This window comes from Plasmodium sp. gorilla clade G2 (assembly GCF_900097015.1).
Source record: "Plasmodium sp. gorilla clade G2 genome assembly, chromosome: 14".
NCBI classification, from domain to species: Eukaryota; Apicomplexa; class Aconoidasida; order Haemosporida; family Plasmodiidae; genus Plasmodium; species Plasmodium adleri (nom. inval.).
The window spans coordinates 1,757,891-1,778,471 of record NC_041706.1 but is presented as its reverse complement, the minus strand read 5'-3'; the positions used below and the strand labels follow the sequence as shown (position 1 = coordinate 1,778,471).

Genomic DNA, 20,581 nt, shown 5'->3' with positions numbered 1-20,581 from the left:
TATTTTTAATTTAAAATATTTTTTAATATATTTTTTTTACTTCATTATAAATAAATATATAAAAAAAATATATATAAATATATATATAGAAATATATTTTATTTTTACTTTTATAAGGGCATATTTATTTATATACTGGTTGTATATCAGCATAAAAAAAAAAAAGAGGATTTTTTAAAAAAAAAAAAAAAAATGAGTGGGAAATGATCAAAAAAATAAAGAAAAAAAAATAATATATATATACATATAATATATGTATAATATATAGATATTTATATATTGTAATATAATTTATATATGGTATATAATTAGGTATTAAATATATATATAATATATATATAAAATAATAACACTATTTATAATATATATATATAATAAGATATATATATATATATATATATTAATATTATATATATATTTTTAATATACAATATATTTTACTATATAATATAAAAATATAAATTTATATGGATATATAAAAATAAAATGATATATATATTTTTTAAAAATATATAAAAAATTAATATATATTTTTTTATAAATTTAAAACATAACGAATTAAAAAATATATTATAATTACATATTATATATATATAACCTACATATATAAATATCAAAAAGCGTATAATTTTTTTCCCCTTTGTATTTTATATATAATAACAGTTGAATTAAAAAAGTACAATAAACAAAAACAATAAGTTAAAAATAGTAAGTTAATAACTATAAGTTTTTCCTTTATCCTTTGATCCTTTAAAATAAGAAAAAAACATATTTAAAAATAAAACTCCCTTTCAAAAGTAATACTGAAAAAAGAGGCAAAAAAAAAAAAGAAAAAAATAATAAATAATAAAAAAAAGTGAGGTATATGTATAACATATATATTATATATATATATATATATATATATATATATTTATTATATGTACTTATAATTATTTTTATTATATATAGCCGACTATTTACTATATTCTTTTTTTTTTCATTTTACATTTGAAATATAGTATATATATATATATATATAACTTCTACTTGTTTATTTTGCCTATAAATTATATATTAAAGTTGTTTTAAACAGTTGAAGATGGCGACCAAAATACGCTATAGCGTCCATACTACTAATAAATTCTCTGTTTTTGATAGTGATGATAATTCAGAAGAAGAAATTGAAAATAAAAATTTAACAGAATCTCCAAAAAATGAACCCGATATAGTTTATGAGGAAAAGATCATTGATAATAGCAATGGTAAAATTATAATGCCTAATTTTGAATATAATATTTATATATATTCTGAATGTATTTTATTATATATGAAAATATATAGAAAAATGTTATATATATGATTATATTATATGTACTTAATTATACTTTATTATTTTCACCTCTATATATATATATATACATATATATATATATATATATATATATTTTTTGTTGTGTAGAAGTTAATAAGATAATCGAAGTAAATGATAATGTTGCTTCTCCAGTTATAAAAGATTATTATAACAAGAGAGTGAATGCTCATTATAATGATAGATATAAATATCCAGTGACTAGTATTAATGAAGTGAATGAAAATACGTATAGAGGTTATCGTGATAATTATCATTTAAGAGGAAATAATTTAAGGAATAAATTTACAAGAAAAAGGGGTGGCGGATATAGTAACGCTTCGACTAATATTCTTGGAGGTAGTAATTTTTACAGAGGTACTCGAAATTATGATTATAAAATGAATATGGACAGAAGAAACTATAACCCGTCTTATAATTATAATAAATTCGATTTTAGAGAGGTATAAACAAAATTATGTGTAATAAATAAGGTTCCTATATATATATATATATATATATATATATATATATATATATAAATATATGTAATTATTATATATTTTTATTTTTTATTTTCTTTTTAGAAAATGTATAACGATTATAATGATAACACCAGTAAGTATGATAGCATGAAAAGGGATAATATAATAGATTATAAAAATAAAAATTATGAAGATAGCAGTAAAGCAGGTAGAAAATACAAATCAGTAACCATAGATTATGATCTCTATAGAAGACAACAAGAAAAAAAGTTAAATTCTAATAAAAATGCAGAGAATAACGATAAAAAGAAAAAGAAAAATGAAGAGAATAATACCGAAAAAATTAATAAAGCTACTACTAATGTACCTAAAAGAAATGATACATTAGAAGAAGATACAAAATCAGATCACCCAAAAAGAAAAGCTATCAATGTTTATCAATATATTTTAGAAGAAGGTGGAAGAGTTGATAGACTTCCAGGTTTTCGTCGAAGTTATAGAAGTTTTAAAAAAGTTGATGAAAGTAATTGGAATAATAAATATGATAAATCTAAAATGCAAATTGATGAAAAAATTTTTAAAAAAAGAGATCCTCCTAATATAAATGATACAAGAGCTTTTCCATCTTTAACAAGTAAATGATTGATATGAATTCATAAAAAAAAAAAAGAAAAAAAAAAAAAAAATTGCTTTTTTTTTTTTTTTTTTTTTTTTGGGTATATGCATATATATATATATATATATATATATATATATATATATATGGTGCATAAAATTTTTGTTCCACTAATATATGTAATAATAATATTTTAAAAAAAAAATGATTTTTTTTTTTAATTATTTAACTGAGATGAGACATATATATATATATATATTTTAAAAATATATATATGTGTATGTGAATATTTTTTTGTTGAAAATAGAAATAATAATAAAAAAAAAAAACATTTAACAATAAAACTAGATATGAATAATTATAGATTAAAATAAATAATTTGTTCACCATATTAAAAAAACACATATAAGATAGTATAATATATACACGTATATAATTATATAATATTTTTAATTTTGCATGACTTTTAAATTTGTCATGCAAAATTTAGCGTTGATTTTTGACGAATTAAATGATTTTTTAATTTTTTCAAATATTTTAAATTTATCATTTAAATAAAGTGTTAATTTTGAATAATTTATTAATAAAAAATAATAATATTAAATAAGTAAATAAATAAATAAATAAATATATATATATATTAATTATACATATATAAAATTTTTTATATAAGTATTATCGAAAAAAAAAAAAAAAATTAACTATTTAAAAATTAAAAAAAGAGAAAGAATGAATGATAGAGAAGAATAATATATTATACATATTAAATGTATTGATTCAAATAAATATGTTTGTATTGATAAATGTAGTTCGATCTTTTTGCTTTGGCTTGTCACATATTCGGTTATCAATAAGGAACATTTAAAAATATAAATATATATATATTACATATATATATGTTCTTTTATTTTTTGGTCTATATATTTTTATTTCCTACTTTTTGACAAGATATGCTGCTAAGGAACTAAATTGATTTAACCAATTTGGAACGTCGCTTTTATTTTCTTCTTTTGTATTATCGCTCATTGAATTAAAAGTAGAATTTTTTTCTTCCCTTGTATTTTGATCATATTGAGAATTAGTATGGTTCTTATTTTGGTTATTGAAATTAGATATATCTGCTATGTTATTATTATTATTATTATTATTATTATTATTATTATTTTGTTTCTCATTAAAATTTAAGGAATTAATTTGAAAGGATGGGTTGTTCGGATTATTGTAAAGATCCTGTCCACCTTTCATTATATTATTATTTCCAGAAAAATCTAAAAGAAAAAATATGTACATATATACATACATATATATATATATATATATATATATATATCCAAATGGATAATATAAAAATATGAATAATTTATAAATAACAATATTATCAGTATTAATTTTTTTTTATTTACCTGCTTGGTTATAATTATTTGATGTATCCATATTTTGCCCAGCAAAAGTTAAAGGATTTTTCTTATCTACTACTTGAGGATTATAACATACAATACCTATAAATATATTATTTAAATTATTATTATTACAGAATTGATTAAATATAGGACTTCCTGGAAATATTATATATAAATGCCAATTTTCATTTGTTGATACTAATCCAACTCTATCTTTAGTATTAAAATAATTTTTATATGAACTAAAAATATTTTCATCTTGTTTATTTTCAATTTCGAAATAATAAATAGCTTCCATTTGTGGTATACTTTTCATCCTTTTCCTATGACTTATTACAATATTAGTAATATGAGCATTTAAAAATATGTTTACATTTCCTTGTAATGCATGTCCAATAATATTCAAGTTTTCTTTATTTTTCATACTTAACATACCTTTCCATATATATTCATTATTATTTCCTGTTATAATAGGTTTATTATTATGTATATTTTTTTCTTGAGGAGATGAAAACATATCTTGATTTTTTAATGACATATCATTATTATTTATTTTGTCTGATGAATTATATAATATTGGTTCATTATTATTATTATTATTATTTTGATATATATTTTGATTTTTACTAGTTTCCATTCCATTATTATTACTTGTATATATTGAAGGCCTATTAAATACATGTTTTGCACATGTTCTTAAATGATCACATAAATATAATTTTATTCTTGCTGGTTTATTATTCATCATATTATTTAATAATGTTTGTATAATTTCTTCAGCTTCATTTGTTGTATGGTCGTTAGGTAACTGGTTTAACATTTTTTTCTCAGAATAATCTTTTATTAATCGATTTAACTCAAGACTGGAATTTATATTTCCACTTTTAATGTCGTTCATATTTCCGATCCTAGGTCTCTTGTTCATTTGCTATAAATAAAAAATAAAAATATATACATATAAATCTGTCATAATATATATGTATAATTATTAATATATATAAATTGTAATCCTTTTATAAATACCTCATAATCTATAAGGTTACTATTTTCTGAATCATATTGATTATTAATATCATCATTCATTAAACCATCCTGAAAAAAAAAAAATAAATAAATAATAATAATATAAAAAAATTAACAAATAAAAGTGCACATCTCTATAAATATAAGCAACTATTTAACACATATAACTATAAATCATAACATAATATATATATATATATATATATATATATATATTTATTTATTTATTTCTCTTACATTTGTATTTCTAATATTTCTCTTATTATTATTATTATTATATCGATTATTATGGAATTGGTTAGTTCTATTTATTTTCCTATGGAACTTATTATTATTGTAGTTGTTGAAATTATTATTCTCAGGATTATCTCCTGGATTTTTTTTCCTTTTATAATCTATTCTTAAAGCCCTTCCATCTATAAGAAAACAGAAAATATATATATATATATATATATATATATATATACCTATCATAATAATACCCTTTTGAAATAGATATAGATAAATATATATAACCAAGAAAGCATATATATAAATATAAATATATATATATAACATGATATAACCATATAATTCACATTCATATTATATGTTCATATTCGTGAACGCATACAACATTGACTTATATAAATTATAAATGAATATACCATAAAAAATAAAAATAAATATCAAATAATAATTATTATGATATATATGTGCATATAATATAAATATATATTATACAGAATAAAAATATTATAACATTTTATTAATTACTTAAAATTTTTCCGTTCATTTGTTTTAGACATCTTTTAGCCTCCTCAGGAGTACTAAAAAGAACATGAGCATATATGGCATACGGTCCAACATTTTTATTTACTTTAAGTTTTATACTTTCTATTAAACCAAATGGTTGAAATATTTCAAACAACTCATTTTCTTTTGTCTCTTTGGGTATGTTTTTTACACATAAGTTTCTTAACGCTTTATCATCAAATCTATTCTCAAATTCTTTTTTACTAGTATTAAAATTACTAGTTTGATTTTGTATTTGTATATCGGTCATTTATTAAAAACTTTTTTTTTTTTTTTTTTTTTAATTTAAAATATAAAATGCAACTTTAAAAGTAGAAAACAAATAAAAACTCCTTGTCTATTTTTTTTTTTTTTTATATAATAATTATTAATTCTTTTGTATCTATATCTCCTTTTAATATTATTTTTATTTATTTATTTTTTAATTTTATTTTTTTTTCTGTTTTCTCTTTAAAAATATTTTCATATAGAAATATATTATAATAATAATAAATAAAACAAATAAATAAATAAAAGGAATGGGAGAAAGGTAAATAATTAAAAATAAAAATATACAGATATATATATATATTTTGTTTCTGTGATTCTTTTATATTCTTAAAAGAAAATATTTAAAATTTCTTAAATTCTAACATTATTACAAATTTTTTGGAACGCCCCACAAAGAAATATTATTTGGTTGCAAATTATATAATGATATATAATTAAGTATAGAACCAAATTACTTTTGAATCTTTTTTTTTTTTTTTTTTTTTTTTTTTTCAACTTTTATTGGTATATTTATTATATTCAAAAAAAGTAAAATATACTAATAGAAAAAAGAAAAAAAAAAAAAAAAAACTACGAAAAAAAAAATATAAAAAAAACAAACGTAAAATGATTAGAATTTTTTATAGCTGAAATAATATTGATAAATCTTCAAACAATATATATACACATACAAATATTATATATATATATTATAATTGTACTTTAGAGAAACCTAGAATTATGAAACCTTCTATAAGTTTCTTTATATATGTATATTGATAATATAATAAAATGTATAAATAATTATATATATATGTATATATACATATGTGTAATTATAAAAATATGGTCAAAGTAATAAATGGAGGTTAATATATTCCACCATATATAGTACTATATTTATAATATTTCACTTACATTATAAAATCTAATATTTCGAATCCATATACAGAATATATTGTATATATTATACATGTATATGTATATACATATATTATATATATATTATATTTTTCTTGAAATATGTGATTATTATAATATTATTTAAAAAAAATAAAATAAAATAAATATATAATAATATTCTTTAATCAATAAACAAAAAAAAGGACGCCTTTGCTAATTAAATGAAACAACTGTAAAAAAAGGTTCATTTGTTTTCTTATTAATATTTTGGAAATATTGTGAATTCTTTTGTATTTTATTTTATTTTACAATATATTATCACGTATAAATTATATAAATATATAAAATATGTATACATCTTTTCATGTTAAGAAAAAAAAAAAAAAAAATATATATATATATATAAAATGCAGAGAAAAAGAAAAACAAATAGAAAAAAAATAAGTAAAACATAGAAAAGATGATATAATAAATATTGGTATTATTTACATAACATATATGAAAAATTAATTATGAGATTTTTTTATTTTTTTTATTTTATATATATAATAAATATATATATAATCAATTTGATGTTCAATTTTATTTATATATTCTTCTTATTTTTTTTTAACTGAATTTCAAAATCGTTCGTTCCATTAATATAAATATATTATAAAAATATATTTTTATTTTATATATATTTTTTTAAATTTATAAAATAAATAAATAAATGTAATTATATATATATAATACAAATAAAGAGAAAAAAGGAAAAAAAGAAAAAAAGAAAAATACAGAAATTAAAAAAACATTATAAAATAAATAAAGAAAGAAATAAACTTTAAAAAATTTTTGAAATTCTTCCATTAAAATTAAAATTTATTATGTCAATTACAATAATGTTTTCACAACAAATTTATTCATTATATTTCATTTATATTAATAATATTTATTTATAATATTATTAACTATATTTAAAAAAAAAAAAAAAAAAAAAAAAAAAAAAAAGATTTTAAATATTTATTTTACTATTATACTAATATATATATATGTATATATATATTTTTTTAATATTAATATAAATTATATTATATTGAAAAAAATTTTTTGATTACATATTATTTTTTTTTTCTTAATTTATAAATAATATTATATGAATAAAAATAGTAGTAATATAAAATAATAATAAAATTATACATGTTTTTTATTATATATATATTTATTATATATAGCAATAAAGAACATAATTAATATATGTATAAATATATTATATATATAGTAAAAATATTATATATATATATATATATATATATACTATTTATTATATATATATTTATTATATATATATTTATAATATATATATTATATTTTCTATATCTATATTATATTTTATATATATGAATTGTTATTTTTTATATTTATATATAAATTAATATATATAATTATAAATAATAATATATATATAATATAATGTTCTTCAAATGGTATATATAAATAATGTAGTTTTATATAATAAATAAATAAATATATATATAATATATATTTGAAAATGCATTGTGTATAAAATTTATAATCCCCTAAAAATAGTTATGGGGCTTTATTAATACATGCATGGAAACGCACTATTTTATATAAATTTAAATAGAAACAATTAACAAAAATATAAAACATATAATAAATATATGTTTATTATATAAATATTATATTCTTTTCAAATTGAAGGATAATAATAATGATTTTTTTCTATTTTTTTATTATGACGTTATAAAATATTTTATGTTCCCTTAAGAAGGAAATATACATATATATATATGTATGTTTAATTATTTATATACATGTATATATTTTTGAATACAAGAGAAACTATGTTATATAACTTTATTATATATATATATATATTTCATAATAAATAATATTTTAAAGTTTTATTTTATTTGCAATTCTCATATGTGACTTATTCACATTTTAAATAATATAGAAACCTTAAAAAATATATAACAAGTAAATAACTTATATATATATATATATATAAACATATTGATGTATTTATTAATCCTTGTATTTTGTTTTTTTTTTTTTTTTTTTTTTTTTTTTTTTGCACACACATATATAAATATATTTTTTTTATTATGACCTGTTCATGATGATTTTTAAATATATATATTTCAGTTTGGCTGTTTAGTTAAAACATTATTTCCTGTACATTCATAATTTTATGTAATTTTTTTTTTTTTTTTTTTTTTTGTTTTATCTGTATTTATTTAACAGTTGTTTCTTTTAAAATATGACTCACCATTTAATGGTATCATTATATTATCTCTTTTACTTTATTAAATATTCGAAAAGGAAAAGTGGTCTAAAAATATAATATATTACAAACATATGTATACATTATATAAAAGATATGCCTTATTTTTATATAGACATTATAAATATTACTTTATAATTGATTTTTGTTTTTTTGAATGTTTTCCAAAAAAAAATTAATAAAATAAAAAAAAACAAATAAAACGAATAAAACAAAATAAAAAAAAATCAAAGAATAAAAAAAAAGTAAAAACAAATATAAAACAAAATGAAATAAAAATGGAGCAAGTTTTAACTTAATCCCATAAATGAATAAGTGGAACAAAAAAAAAAAAAAAAATAATAAAATAAAATTATTTGTTTATAGCTCTCATCCTAAATGTTTGTACTTATTTATTTTTATGTAAGGTTTCAACTTTTGCTCTTTTTTATATGTTTATTATAAGAAACCGTATTCTCAATAATTCTCTTGGATGCTTCTTTATTAATAGTTAATGATCTTTTTTCTTCCACATTTGTTTTTGATTTTTCTTTTATTTCTTTCATTAAAGCTTGTACATTTTTTAACTCATTTTTAATAGGGTGATTAGTTAAGAAATCACCAGATATCTTTAAATAAGAATAAAAAATAGAACAAATAGAATACGCAAGAAAGGAATTATATTCTGCATATTCAATAGGAGTTAACACTTTTTCTAAATCTTTTATATTAAAGTTTTCATTTAATAATTTGAAACTTTTTTGAAACTCCTTAATAGAGAGGTCTATATTTTTCAGTGATTCTTTACCATCATCTTTTTTGTTTTGTGTTTCTAAACTTTCTACTTTATCAACACTTTTATCTTTATTATTTTCTTCCATGGTAAGTTAAAAGAATAAATAAATAATATAAATATATAATAATAATAATAAGATATAAGTTATATGAATATATATTTCTAAATTTATATATTCATTTTATAATAAATGGCTTTAAAAATAAACAAAAAAATTAAAAATCACATAATATAAAAATAAAATATTAATCTATAATATATTATTTATTCTTGTTATTCCTTTTTTTTTTTTTTTTTTTTTTTAAACATTTTTATATATTATATATATGTATATATTCATAAGCATTAATTCAATTAATAGTTTATATATGATTAAAGTCTATTCCTTTTTTTGAAACACGATAATTTATATTCATTATATATATATATATATTTATTTATTTATTTTATTTGTTTTTACACAAAATTAATTTATATATAACATACAATCATATTTTGTAGGACTAATTCATTTTAATATTTCTTTGTTCTCTAAAAAAGATGAGATTGCGTCGTTCTGTATATGTTTGTATATGTAGTTTAAAGCACTTAACCTTTTAAAAAAATATATATTATATATATATATATCCTTTTATTATAATATGCTACCTTATTAGGAAACATATACAAAAATACCTTTAGTAGTATTTTATTTTATCTGTTTTTTTATTAATTTTTCTATAAAATATAGTTCCTTATATGATCAATGTTATATAAAAATTTCATATAATATTTATAATAAGAAAAAAATATAAAGGAAAATTATACTTTTGTTAAAATTATAAAATTATATAGATATACAATATATATATTATATATAATTCCTCAAATTATTGTGCAAATATATAATATATATAAAGATAATATAATTTTCATATAAAATAGTATAATAATATTAACAAAGTCACTTCAATATTATGAATATAATTAATGAGACTTTAAAAATAAATGTCACATTTCATTTATTTTTATTTATTTATATACATAAATAAAATATGTTTTTAGTATAGCATTTATAATAAAATATACATTTTATGATTTTATTTTAAATATATGTACTGGTAATAAAAAATATATATATATATGTATGTATTAATACTATTATATAATTTTCTATAATATACTAATTTAGTAGAATAAGGGAAATGTGAAGTTTAATAAAATAATGGAAAAGAATTCTGAATTTTTCTTTTTTTTTGGTATTATATAATATATTATATATATATATATATATATATATATACATTTATATAATATATAGTAGAATTACATTTTGAAAAGGTGTGCTTCACATTTTTTATTTTTTGTAAATTTCGTTTATCATTTAAAAAAAAAAATTATTGAGTGTTCATATAATATTATATATATATAAATTATACTTATGTAGAAAATTTTATTTTATAAATAATATTGCTCACATTTTTATTTAAAAATTCTTTTATTTTATTTTTTTTTTTTTTACATATAATATAAAATTTAAGCAAAAAAATATTATGAATATATTTAAATATAGTATATTATATTATTAATCATTTGACTTTTTTTGAACAATAAAAAATTATATATATTTTTTTTTTGTATATAAATCAACAATTTATAAAAGGATGTTATTATATATATATATTATATATATATATTATTTATCATAATTATATATAAATATATTTTTATTATGTATATAATATATATATAATATATATATTATATATAATATATATTATATATAGATAGAAAAAAGAATTTATATAAATATATATTATTTTTATATGTAATTTTCTTTTTTTTTTCTTTTTTCATGAAATATTATATATATATATATTATATATATAATTATAGAATATGTTATTTTATTTTTTTTTTTTTAGTATAAATAAATAGTGATAAATTTTAGTCATACATTTTGGTGATGTTTTCTGACCAACCATTTTATTTCAGGCAGAAAACTACAAAAAAAAAAAAAAAAAAAAAAAAAAAATTAAAAATTAAATAATAAATAATAAATATATATAATAGATATATTTATTTATATAATATATGATTGTATTGAAAATGTTAAAATGACTGAATTGAATATTATTGATAATAATGAAAAACATAGTAAATATAAATTATATAAATATTGTAGAAATTATATAAATGATTTTAAAAATAAATATATGATGGGTTATTCATCGAATTTGTATAAAAATAGCCCGAACAAATATTACTACGACATTAGAAATAATAATAATAATAGTGGTTATTATTATAATAATTATAATAATGGTTATCAATTGCGAAATAAAAGAAATCGTAGTTTTGAGACTGTAAGTAATTCAAAAAACAAACATAAATTTTCAAAAAAATATAAATATAATAATGAACCCCATGAAAGTTTTAGAGACTATGATTACAAAAATAAATCTAGTTATTCCTCTGTAAAAAAAATTTATGATAGGGAACAAAAGCGTTATAACAAAATGTTTGTAGAGTCAAGATATAATGAAGATCATAAGAATAAATATATTAATAATTATAATCTATCAAGGAAAAGAAATTATTATTCTTATAAAAAAAGAATATATACTGATAGAAGAAATTTTGATACTCATTTTGGACAAGGTAATATAATATATAATAATGAATATTACCTAATAAATGATGGTTCTAGTTTAAATAAAAAAAGGTTACATTATGCCAAGTCCAGCTTTAGAAGTAGATCTAGAAGTAAAAATTATAATACCTATAATTTGGAAAAGTCAAAAAAAATGAAATATAATAGTAGACATAATATTTATAGATATCATAATGGAAATAAAAATAAATCCATCTCAAGATGGGAAAACAATAATACATCTAAAGATCTATATCAACCCTCAAGTTCTTTGCATAAATATAAAAAGAGGAGTAATTTTACGAGGGATGACAATTCCATAAAATCAAAGATGAATTATGAGAATAAAAAGACGGATCAACTTTATAGTTATGAGGACAAATATTACAACAAGTATGATGACAAGTATGATTATGGAGATGAAGAATATAAACAAGAATATTATGAGAGGAAAAAAATTTCCTTTAATAATAATCAGAGCAGTATAAATTATGATGACGTTCAAAGAGAAGTAAAAAAGAGGAAAAAAAAAAAATATTCCAATGAATCCAAAGTTTATGATTCATTAAAAACAAATGAAACTAATCATCATATTAATAATAATTCTTATTTAAATGATATAAATAAAAAAAATTCGAATATATCAAATAATTATGTCCCATTAAGAAACAGAAAAAGAGATAAAGAATATATCAGTGATAGTAATAAAAGTGGGCTTTCAAATAAAAGTAGCCATTATAAACAAAAGAAAAAGTTGCATGTAGACAATTATGATAAAGATTCAAATAATAGATCTATTTCTAGAACATCGTCGGATAATTATTCTAGAAAAAAATATACACATAAAAGAAATAGGACGAACACCACCGATACTGAAGATAAAAAAGAAAGGAAAAAGAAAAAGAAAAAAAAGGAAAATAATGAATCAGATGATGAAATTGTTCATTTTAGTTGGAAAAAAGGTATGCTATTAAATAATTGCTTTTTAGTTATACGAAAAATGGGAGATGGGACATTTGGTAGGGTTTTATTATGTCAACATATAGATAATAAAAAATATTATGCTGTAAAGGTTGTTCGAAATATAAAGAAATATACACGATCAGCTAAAATTGAAGCAGATATTTTAAAAAAAATACAAAATGATGATATTAAAAATAATAATATTGTTAAATATCATGGGAAATTTATGTATTATGACCATATGTGTTTAATATTTGAACCATTAGGTCCATCATTATATGAAATTATTACAAAGAATAATTATAACGGATTTCATATTGAAGATATTAAATTATATTGTATAGAAATATTAAAAGCTTTAAATTATTTACGTAAAATGTCTTTAACACATACAGATTTAAAACCTGAAAATATTTTATTAGATGATCCATATTTTGAAAAATCATTAATAACTGTTAGAAGAGTTACTGATGGAAAAAAAATACAAATTTATAGAACCAAATCAACTGGTATTAAATTAATTGATTTTGGTTGTGCAACATTTAAAAGTGATTATCATGGTTCTATTATTAATACTAGACAATATAGAGCTCCTGAAGTTATATTAAATTTGGGTTGGGATGTATCTAGTGATATGTGGAGTTTTGGTTGTGTTCTGGCTGAATTATATACGGGTTCTTTATTATTTAGAACCCATGAACATATGGAACATCTTGCTATGATGGAAAGTATTATTCAACCTATACCAAAAAAAATGTTATATGAAGCAACCAAAACAAATGGATCCAAATATGTAAATAAAGATGAATTGAAATTAGCTTGGCCAGAAAATGCATCTAGTATCAATTCTATTAAACATGTTAAAAAATGTTTACCCTTGTATAAAATAATTAAGCATGAATTGTTTTGTGATTTCTTATATTCCATATTACAAATAGATCCAACACTTCGACCATCCCCCGCCGAATTATTAAACCACAAGTTCCTTCAGGAAAATTATGAGTACTATTAATATTATATATAATTGACACCAATTGGGGTGCAATGAAATGCAAAAATGTATATATATGTATATATATATATGTATATGTATATATTTATTTATTTATATTATTTCATGTGAAGTTTAAATATTACTCTTTACTTTAATTGATTTATTTTTATTAATTTTTATTTGTTTATCAACCATTTATTTTTTTATTGTTATATATAAAAAAATTTTATATATTTATTATATATATATATATATATATATATTTTTCAATAAACCCTTATATTATATTCAATTAACTTTTTTTTTTTTTTCTACTTTTGATATTAGATATGTGAGTCTTAGAATAGTTAAATGAGGGAAATTTATTTTCCCCCCCAATTATGCTTTATTTATAGGTTGTTATAATTTTTATATGTTACCACATACATATATATATACATATGTATGTAGAAGGAACAAATCATTCCTTTTTTATAAATGGTTAATCACATATATATCTAAAATGACTATATATATTCTTTTAGATAAATAAAATATGAAAAAATAATTATTATGTTTTTGTCATATTAACATTTAAAGTTTAATGTTTAAAAATATATATATATATAATAATTAATTCATATAATAATAGAATAATTCTTAATTATTTTATGTGGTCAGTAGAGAGTCGTCAAAAGTTTCCTTGCTTGAAAACCATTTCCACCTAAAGAAAAGTGAATATTAATTATATATATATATATATATATATATGTGTGTATATATTATATATATATTTTTTTTTTTTTTTTACCTGTTAGCATGTAGAAATATTCCAACTTGTTAATATCAAAGTTATAAATTACATTTTGATTATACAAATGGGCAACATAATTTTTAAATTCCCTTATGGTAAAGTTTCTAATGATTTTTATTTGTTCTTTATGAATACCTAAAAGTTCAGGTTGGAAATTTCTTCTATTTTCTCTATCCCAGCATGTTGAAGCTATTTTAAAACATCTCTTATATTTAGAGGTATCCCATTGTAATAATAATTTAGGAATAGTAAAATAATAAGTTGGTATGTATCCATTATATTTTGTATTTTCAAAATTAATAGATAAATATTCAGAAACACTTAAATTATAATTAAATTGATCTAAACATATTAGTAAAGGAAATTGATTTTGTTTCTTTAAATGTTCAAATAATGCATATATACATAAATTTGAATATGCTGAATTATTTATACCTATTTTACATAATTCTAATAAATTAGTAGGTAATGAAAATTTATCTAAAAGATTTGGTATTTTAATATTATCATAATAAAATTTATATAATTTTTGTTTACATTTGAATTTTTCATTTTCATTTAAATTTTTATAATTTTCATCATTTAATATTTCTGTTTCTATAGCTTTCTTAATAATATTTTCATATATCTTTTTATTATATAATAGATGTGTCCCATCTAAACATGTATTATTTATTATATTTTTATTAACTAACATTTCTTTTAAAAATCCTTCATTTATTCTTACAATATCTTCAAGAAATTGTCTACTTAGTTCTGGCTGTATATATAAATTGGTATTACTACGTACAATATTATTTATATCGAATTTGTATTTTTTTACATCTGGAATAAATATAACAAACCATTTATTTAATTTAGCCCATAGAACTACACTATTAAGAATACAACTTTTTCCAGTACCTCTTTTTCCATCAATAAATATACTTCTACTTTGATAAAGAGAGGTATATTTACTACTATTATTATTACTAATAGTGCTATTATTAATATTCATTTTATTAGTGTTTTCCTTTACATTATTGTTTATATACTTTTCTATTGATTCACTTGTATCATTTTGAATACTCTCACATTTCCTATTCCCATCGTAATAATAAGATATTTTTCGTCCATTTTTTAAAAAATAATTATCTAAACCAAGAGATTCTCTTTCTTCTTTTAATTTATAAACATCTTGACAATATTTTAACTCCTTAATAATCTCATATGTTTGTTTTCTATATAATAATCCAATACCTTTAATATTACATGTATTAAACTTATTATTATTATAATTATTGTTATTACTATTACTATTTTTATTTAATTCGTTCATAAATATATGGAAATTCTCATTATCATTATCTGTATGCATTAATATATCCTTAGGTAATTCACCAGCTAATCCTTCAGGGAATAAATTATCTAAATATTCCTTTTGAAATATAAAATATTTATCTACATTTTTGAAACAAAAATCTTGTGAATACATTTCTTTTCTTATTTTATTATCATTTGTTACATTTATATACATATTCCTATTAAAAAAGAAATTAGAAATATTCCTTTTTACTTTCTTATCTTCAATATTTAATAATTTCTTATATCTTTCCTCTTCATATGGATAGGCAACTAGCTCTTTGTTAAATATTTTAGAAAAATCATCATTATATGTTTTATTGCTTTCTCTATAACTACGATGTACTCTGCTACTGTTACTGATGGAAGGAATATTATAAGTGTTGAATGAACGAAAAATGGTCAAACAATATTTCATAATAAGATGGTGGTTTTTATATACCATAAGGTATTCATATTATAAGTTCTGTAATGAAAAAAAAATAATAATAAAACAAATAAATAAATATATATATATATATATATATATATATATATATTACTTACACCTTGAAGATATAAACAATGTACTAAAAAATCATATAGTATTCATGTTATATGTGTGTATATATAAAGTTATATAAACATATATTTTATTATATATATGTATATATATATATATGTATATATTTTTAATTTCATGAAAAAACTGCGCCCTCCCCAATGTAAAGGCGACAAAAAATATATATAAAATATATATGTTAATATACCAATTTAAAACAAAATATATATATATATATTTATTTATTTATTTATATATTTGAGCGTTGCCGTTTCTATTTTAATAGATTCGCACATTTATAAAATTCATATTTTAGTATTGCAATGATTAAATGAAACACCGAAAAATTAAAATATATAATTTATGTATATCTTTTATAAATACATAATCTTAATAGAATCTATTATACATGAAGATTATTTTGTGAGTATTTCTATTTTATTATTTTTATAATGATCTACTAATTATTATATTTAATTATTCAAATATATATTATAAATTTTTTATTTTCAAATGAGGGTAAAATATAAAGTGTTAAATTATAAACATGAAAAAAAAATAAAAAAAAATAAAAAAAACAAATAAATAAATATATATATATTTATATACAACAGCCAAATTAAATTTGGGCATATTTTTATGTCGGCATAAGAAAATATTAAAATATGATATATATATATATATATATATATATATATATATGTATATATATTTTTTTTTTTTTCATTGCTTGTATAATGTATTGTATAATTCTTTTTTTAAGTGCAATATATTTTTATATATTGTTTGATTATTTAAATGTTCGTATCCATTTTCAGAGTCTGAATAATCATTGTTTCTCCTTCTTTTTTCTTCTTGTTCTTCATCTTCATCATCAAGTTCTGCTTCTCTAGCTAATTTTTTTAGTAAGGAATCTTTTTTTTTAATAATTAATTTATCTTGAAATTCGATCATTTTCTTTGCGCATTCAATAGCTCTATTTATTTTTGTATATTCATCTTCATTTATACTTTTTAGATGATCTAATTCTTGTAGGTCTTGTATATTAATTCCTACCTTTTCGAGTGAAGTTTTCCATTTATATATTTCTGTTTCGGTAATAAAACAAATACACTTTCCTAAAATGATAAAAAATAAAATAAAATAAAATATATATATATATATATATACATATATATATATACATATGTATATATTATTTTTTATGTTATAATTTATTACCCTTTTTAAAATTTCGAGCTGTTCTGCCTGAACGATGAACAAAAGTTATATCAGATATGGGACAATTAAGTTGTACTATTAAATCACACTTATCTAAATCTATTCCTCTACTAAGTACATCAGTACAAAATAGAATTGCCTTTTGATTTTGTTGTGAGAATTTATTTATATTTTGAAGTCTTTCTTTTAATTTTTGTTTAGAATGTATACTATATATATTAATTTTATTTTTTATATATAAATTAGATCTATACTTTTTTGGTATAGATGATTCCAAATTATTATCTAGAAATAAGTGTTTAAAAGTATTATTTAATTGTTTTGCACGTTTGATAGTATTAACAAAAATAATAATTTTGTTTATCTCCTCATTTTGATGTGGTTCCAATTTATTGGTATACTTATCATCATCATTATTATCTTCACCATTATTATTATTATTATTAATATTATTATTATTATTATTATTATTAATATTATCATTTGTATCATAAGAAAAGTATGATTTGATCAAATAAAATAATTTACATACAATATCTTTTTCATTCAATTTAACTATATATAAAGATAACAAATCAGGTAATATATTTGAATTATCATTAGATAAATTTTGTTCATTCGATAAATTAATAATAAATGATTTATCTTTACGTATAATTATAGAATTTAATAATTTTGTCATATTATCATTTTGTAATTGAACTGTCAAACTTAATGTAGCAGATAATAAAAATGTTTGAATTAATTTTTTTTTTTTATCTCCAACAGATTTATAAATATGTTTAGCTATATAACTGATATCTTTCATAAAGGATATTTCAATCATTTTATCAATTTCATCACAAGCAAGATACCTTATATTTTTCATTTCATATATATATTTTATTGGATTTTCTAATTGTAAAAAATATTTTAATCTTCCAGGGGTACATATAAGTATTTCTGGTTTTTTCATAAGAATTCTTTTCTGCTTATTTAAATTTAGACCACCAATAATTGTAGAAATGAATAAATTAATATATTTATTTATATAATTAAAATGTTTTAATATTTGTAATGCTAATTCTCTTGTTGGAACTAATATAAGACATCGAAATTTTTGTATATTCTTTAATTTCTTTTTATATTCTTTTAATTTATTTATAAGAATATTATTCAATATAGGTAAACAAAATGTTAATGTTTTACCTGTACCTGTTTTAGAAATAACAACAATATCATTTTTATCATTAATTGATTTTTCTAATGTTTTTGATTGTATTTCTGTAGGTTTAAAAAAACCATTATCATATAATGATTTCATAACACTATGTAAAATATAAATTTTACCACTGTTATTCCAGTTTTTACAATGTATTTTATATTTTATATTATTATTATTATTTTCTTCTAATTCTTCTTCATTTTTAATAATTCTTTCAATATTAAATAATTCCTTTTTTTTTTTATTTGAATTTTCGTTACTATTGGTATTAATATTAGACATATTTACATTTTCAATTGATTTCCTTTCTTCTTCTTCTTCTTTGTTTTGCAAATTAGTATCTGTTGTATTTATTTGCATATTACTATTTATAATTTTTTTCTTTTTATTTCGTTTTCTTTTCCTTTTTCGTTTTTCTACATTATTATTATTATGAATTATCTTCTCATTAGAATTATTTATATCCAAAATTTCATTCTCATCATTCTTTAAGGAATCCTCAATTTTTATTTTCTTCTCCTCTCGAGAAATACAATCCAAATCTTTCACATTTTGTGTCTCATTTTTTGTGGAACCTTTTTTTCTTTTTAAAGATAACTCCTTCTTACGTTCAACACTTTTTGAAACATTATTATATTTATTTTTATAAGATATATTATGACTATTTAAATTATCAGTGCTCAAAACTTTTACGTTGTTTCCTTCTGCCTCTTCAATAGAAATTAGCCCTTCCTTCTTCAACCTGAAATGTAAATAAAAATAAAATAAAATAAAAATAATCGATATAATCAATATTTATAAATATAATATTTATATATATGACATCCAAAAAATATATTTTTTTTTTCCTTTTTAGATCCTTACGCTTTTAGTAGAGAAGGTTTTATTTTAAGGGGCTTAAAATTCATGTTACTAGTTTGTTTCATTTTTTTTTTTTTATCTTTTTTGTATCTATTTATTTTGTATTATAACTAATTTTATTTTATTTTTCATAATATGGTCTTTTTTTATATTTTATAAAAAACA

General features: G+C 17.7%; 6 protein-coding genes across 6 annotated transcripts; 2 read left to right on the top strand and 4 right to left on the bottom strand.

Moving 5' to 3' along the window:
* Positions 1 to 1,081: 1,081 nt before the first annotated feature.
* PADL01_1445700 (conserved Plasmodium protein, unknown function) lies at positions 1,082 to 2,457 on the top strand (the record flags this gene model as incomplete). The annotated part of the gene is made up of 3 exons (XM_028684741.1): positions 1,082 to 1,244; positions 1,442 to 1,794; positions 1,918 to 2,457. 3 exons carry the CDS (start codon positions 1,082 to 1,084, stop codon positions 2,455 to 2,457), a joined length of 1,056 nt encoding a protein of 351 aa, XP_028540789.1.
* A 907-nt stretch (positions 2,458 to 3,364) lies between these two features.
* On the bottom strand, positions 3,365 to 5,899 carry PADL01_1445600 (RNA-binding protein, putative; the record flags this gene model as incomplete). Its single annotated transcript, XM_028684740.1, has 5 exons — positions 3,365 to 3,699; positions 3,835 to 4,759; positions 4,855 to 4,923; positions 5,092 to 5,270; positions 5,611 to 5,899. The coding sequence occupies 5 exons, from the start codon at positions 5,897 to 5,899 to the stop codon at positions 3,365 to 3,367; spliced, it is 1,797 nt and encodes a 598-aa protein (XP_028540788.1).
* A 3,602-nt stretch (positions 5,900 to 9,501) lies between these two features.
* On the bottom strand, positions 9,502 to 9,951 carry PADL01_1445500 (conserved Plasmodium protein, unknown function; the record flags this gene model as incomplete). Its single annotated transcript, XM_028684739.1, has 1 exon — positions 9,502 to 9,951. One exon carries the CDS (start codon positions 9,949 to 9,951, stop codon positions 9,502 to 9,504), a length of 450 nt encoding a protein of 149 aa, XP_028540787.1.
* Positions 9,952 to 11,962: 2,011 nt separating this feature from the next.
* Positions 11,963 to 14,473, top strand: PADL01_1445400 (protein serine/threonine kinase-1; the record flags this gene model as incomplete). The annotated part of the gene is made up of 1 exon (XM_028684738.1): positions 11,963 to 14,473. The coding sequence occupies one exon, from the start codon at positions 11,963 to 11,965 to the stop codon at positions 14,471 to 14,473; it is 2,511 nt and encodes an 836-aa protein (XP_028540786.1).
* A 638-nt stretch (positions 14,474 to 15,111) lies between these two features.
* PADL01_1445300 (mitochondrial ribosomal protein S29 precursor, putative) lies at positions 15,112 to 17,034 on the bottom strand (the record flags this gene model as incomplete). Its single annotated transcript, XM_028684737.1, has 2 exons — positions 15,112 to 15,158; positions 15,246 to 17,034. The coding sequence occupies 2 exons, from the start codon at positions 17,032 to 17,034 to the stop codon at positions 15,112 to 15,114; spliced, it is 1,836 nt and encodes a 611-aa protein (XP_028540785.1).
* Positions 17,035 to 17,853: 819 nt separating this feature from the next.
* On the bottom strand, positions 17,854 to 20,481 carry PADL01_1445200 (RNA helicase, putative; the record flags this gene model as incomplete). Its single annotated transcript, XM_028684735.1, has 3 exons — positions 17,854 to 18,248; positions 18,352 to 20,297; positions 20,420 to 20,481. The coding sequence occupies 3 exons, from the start codon at positions 20,479 to 20,481 to the stop codon at positions 17,854 to 17,856; spliced, it is 2,403 nt and encodes an 800-aa protein (XP_028540784.1).
* Between the last annotated feature and the right edge of the window lie 100 nt (positions 20,482 to 20,581).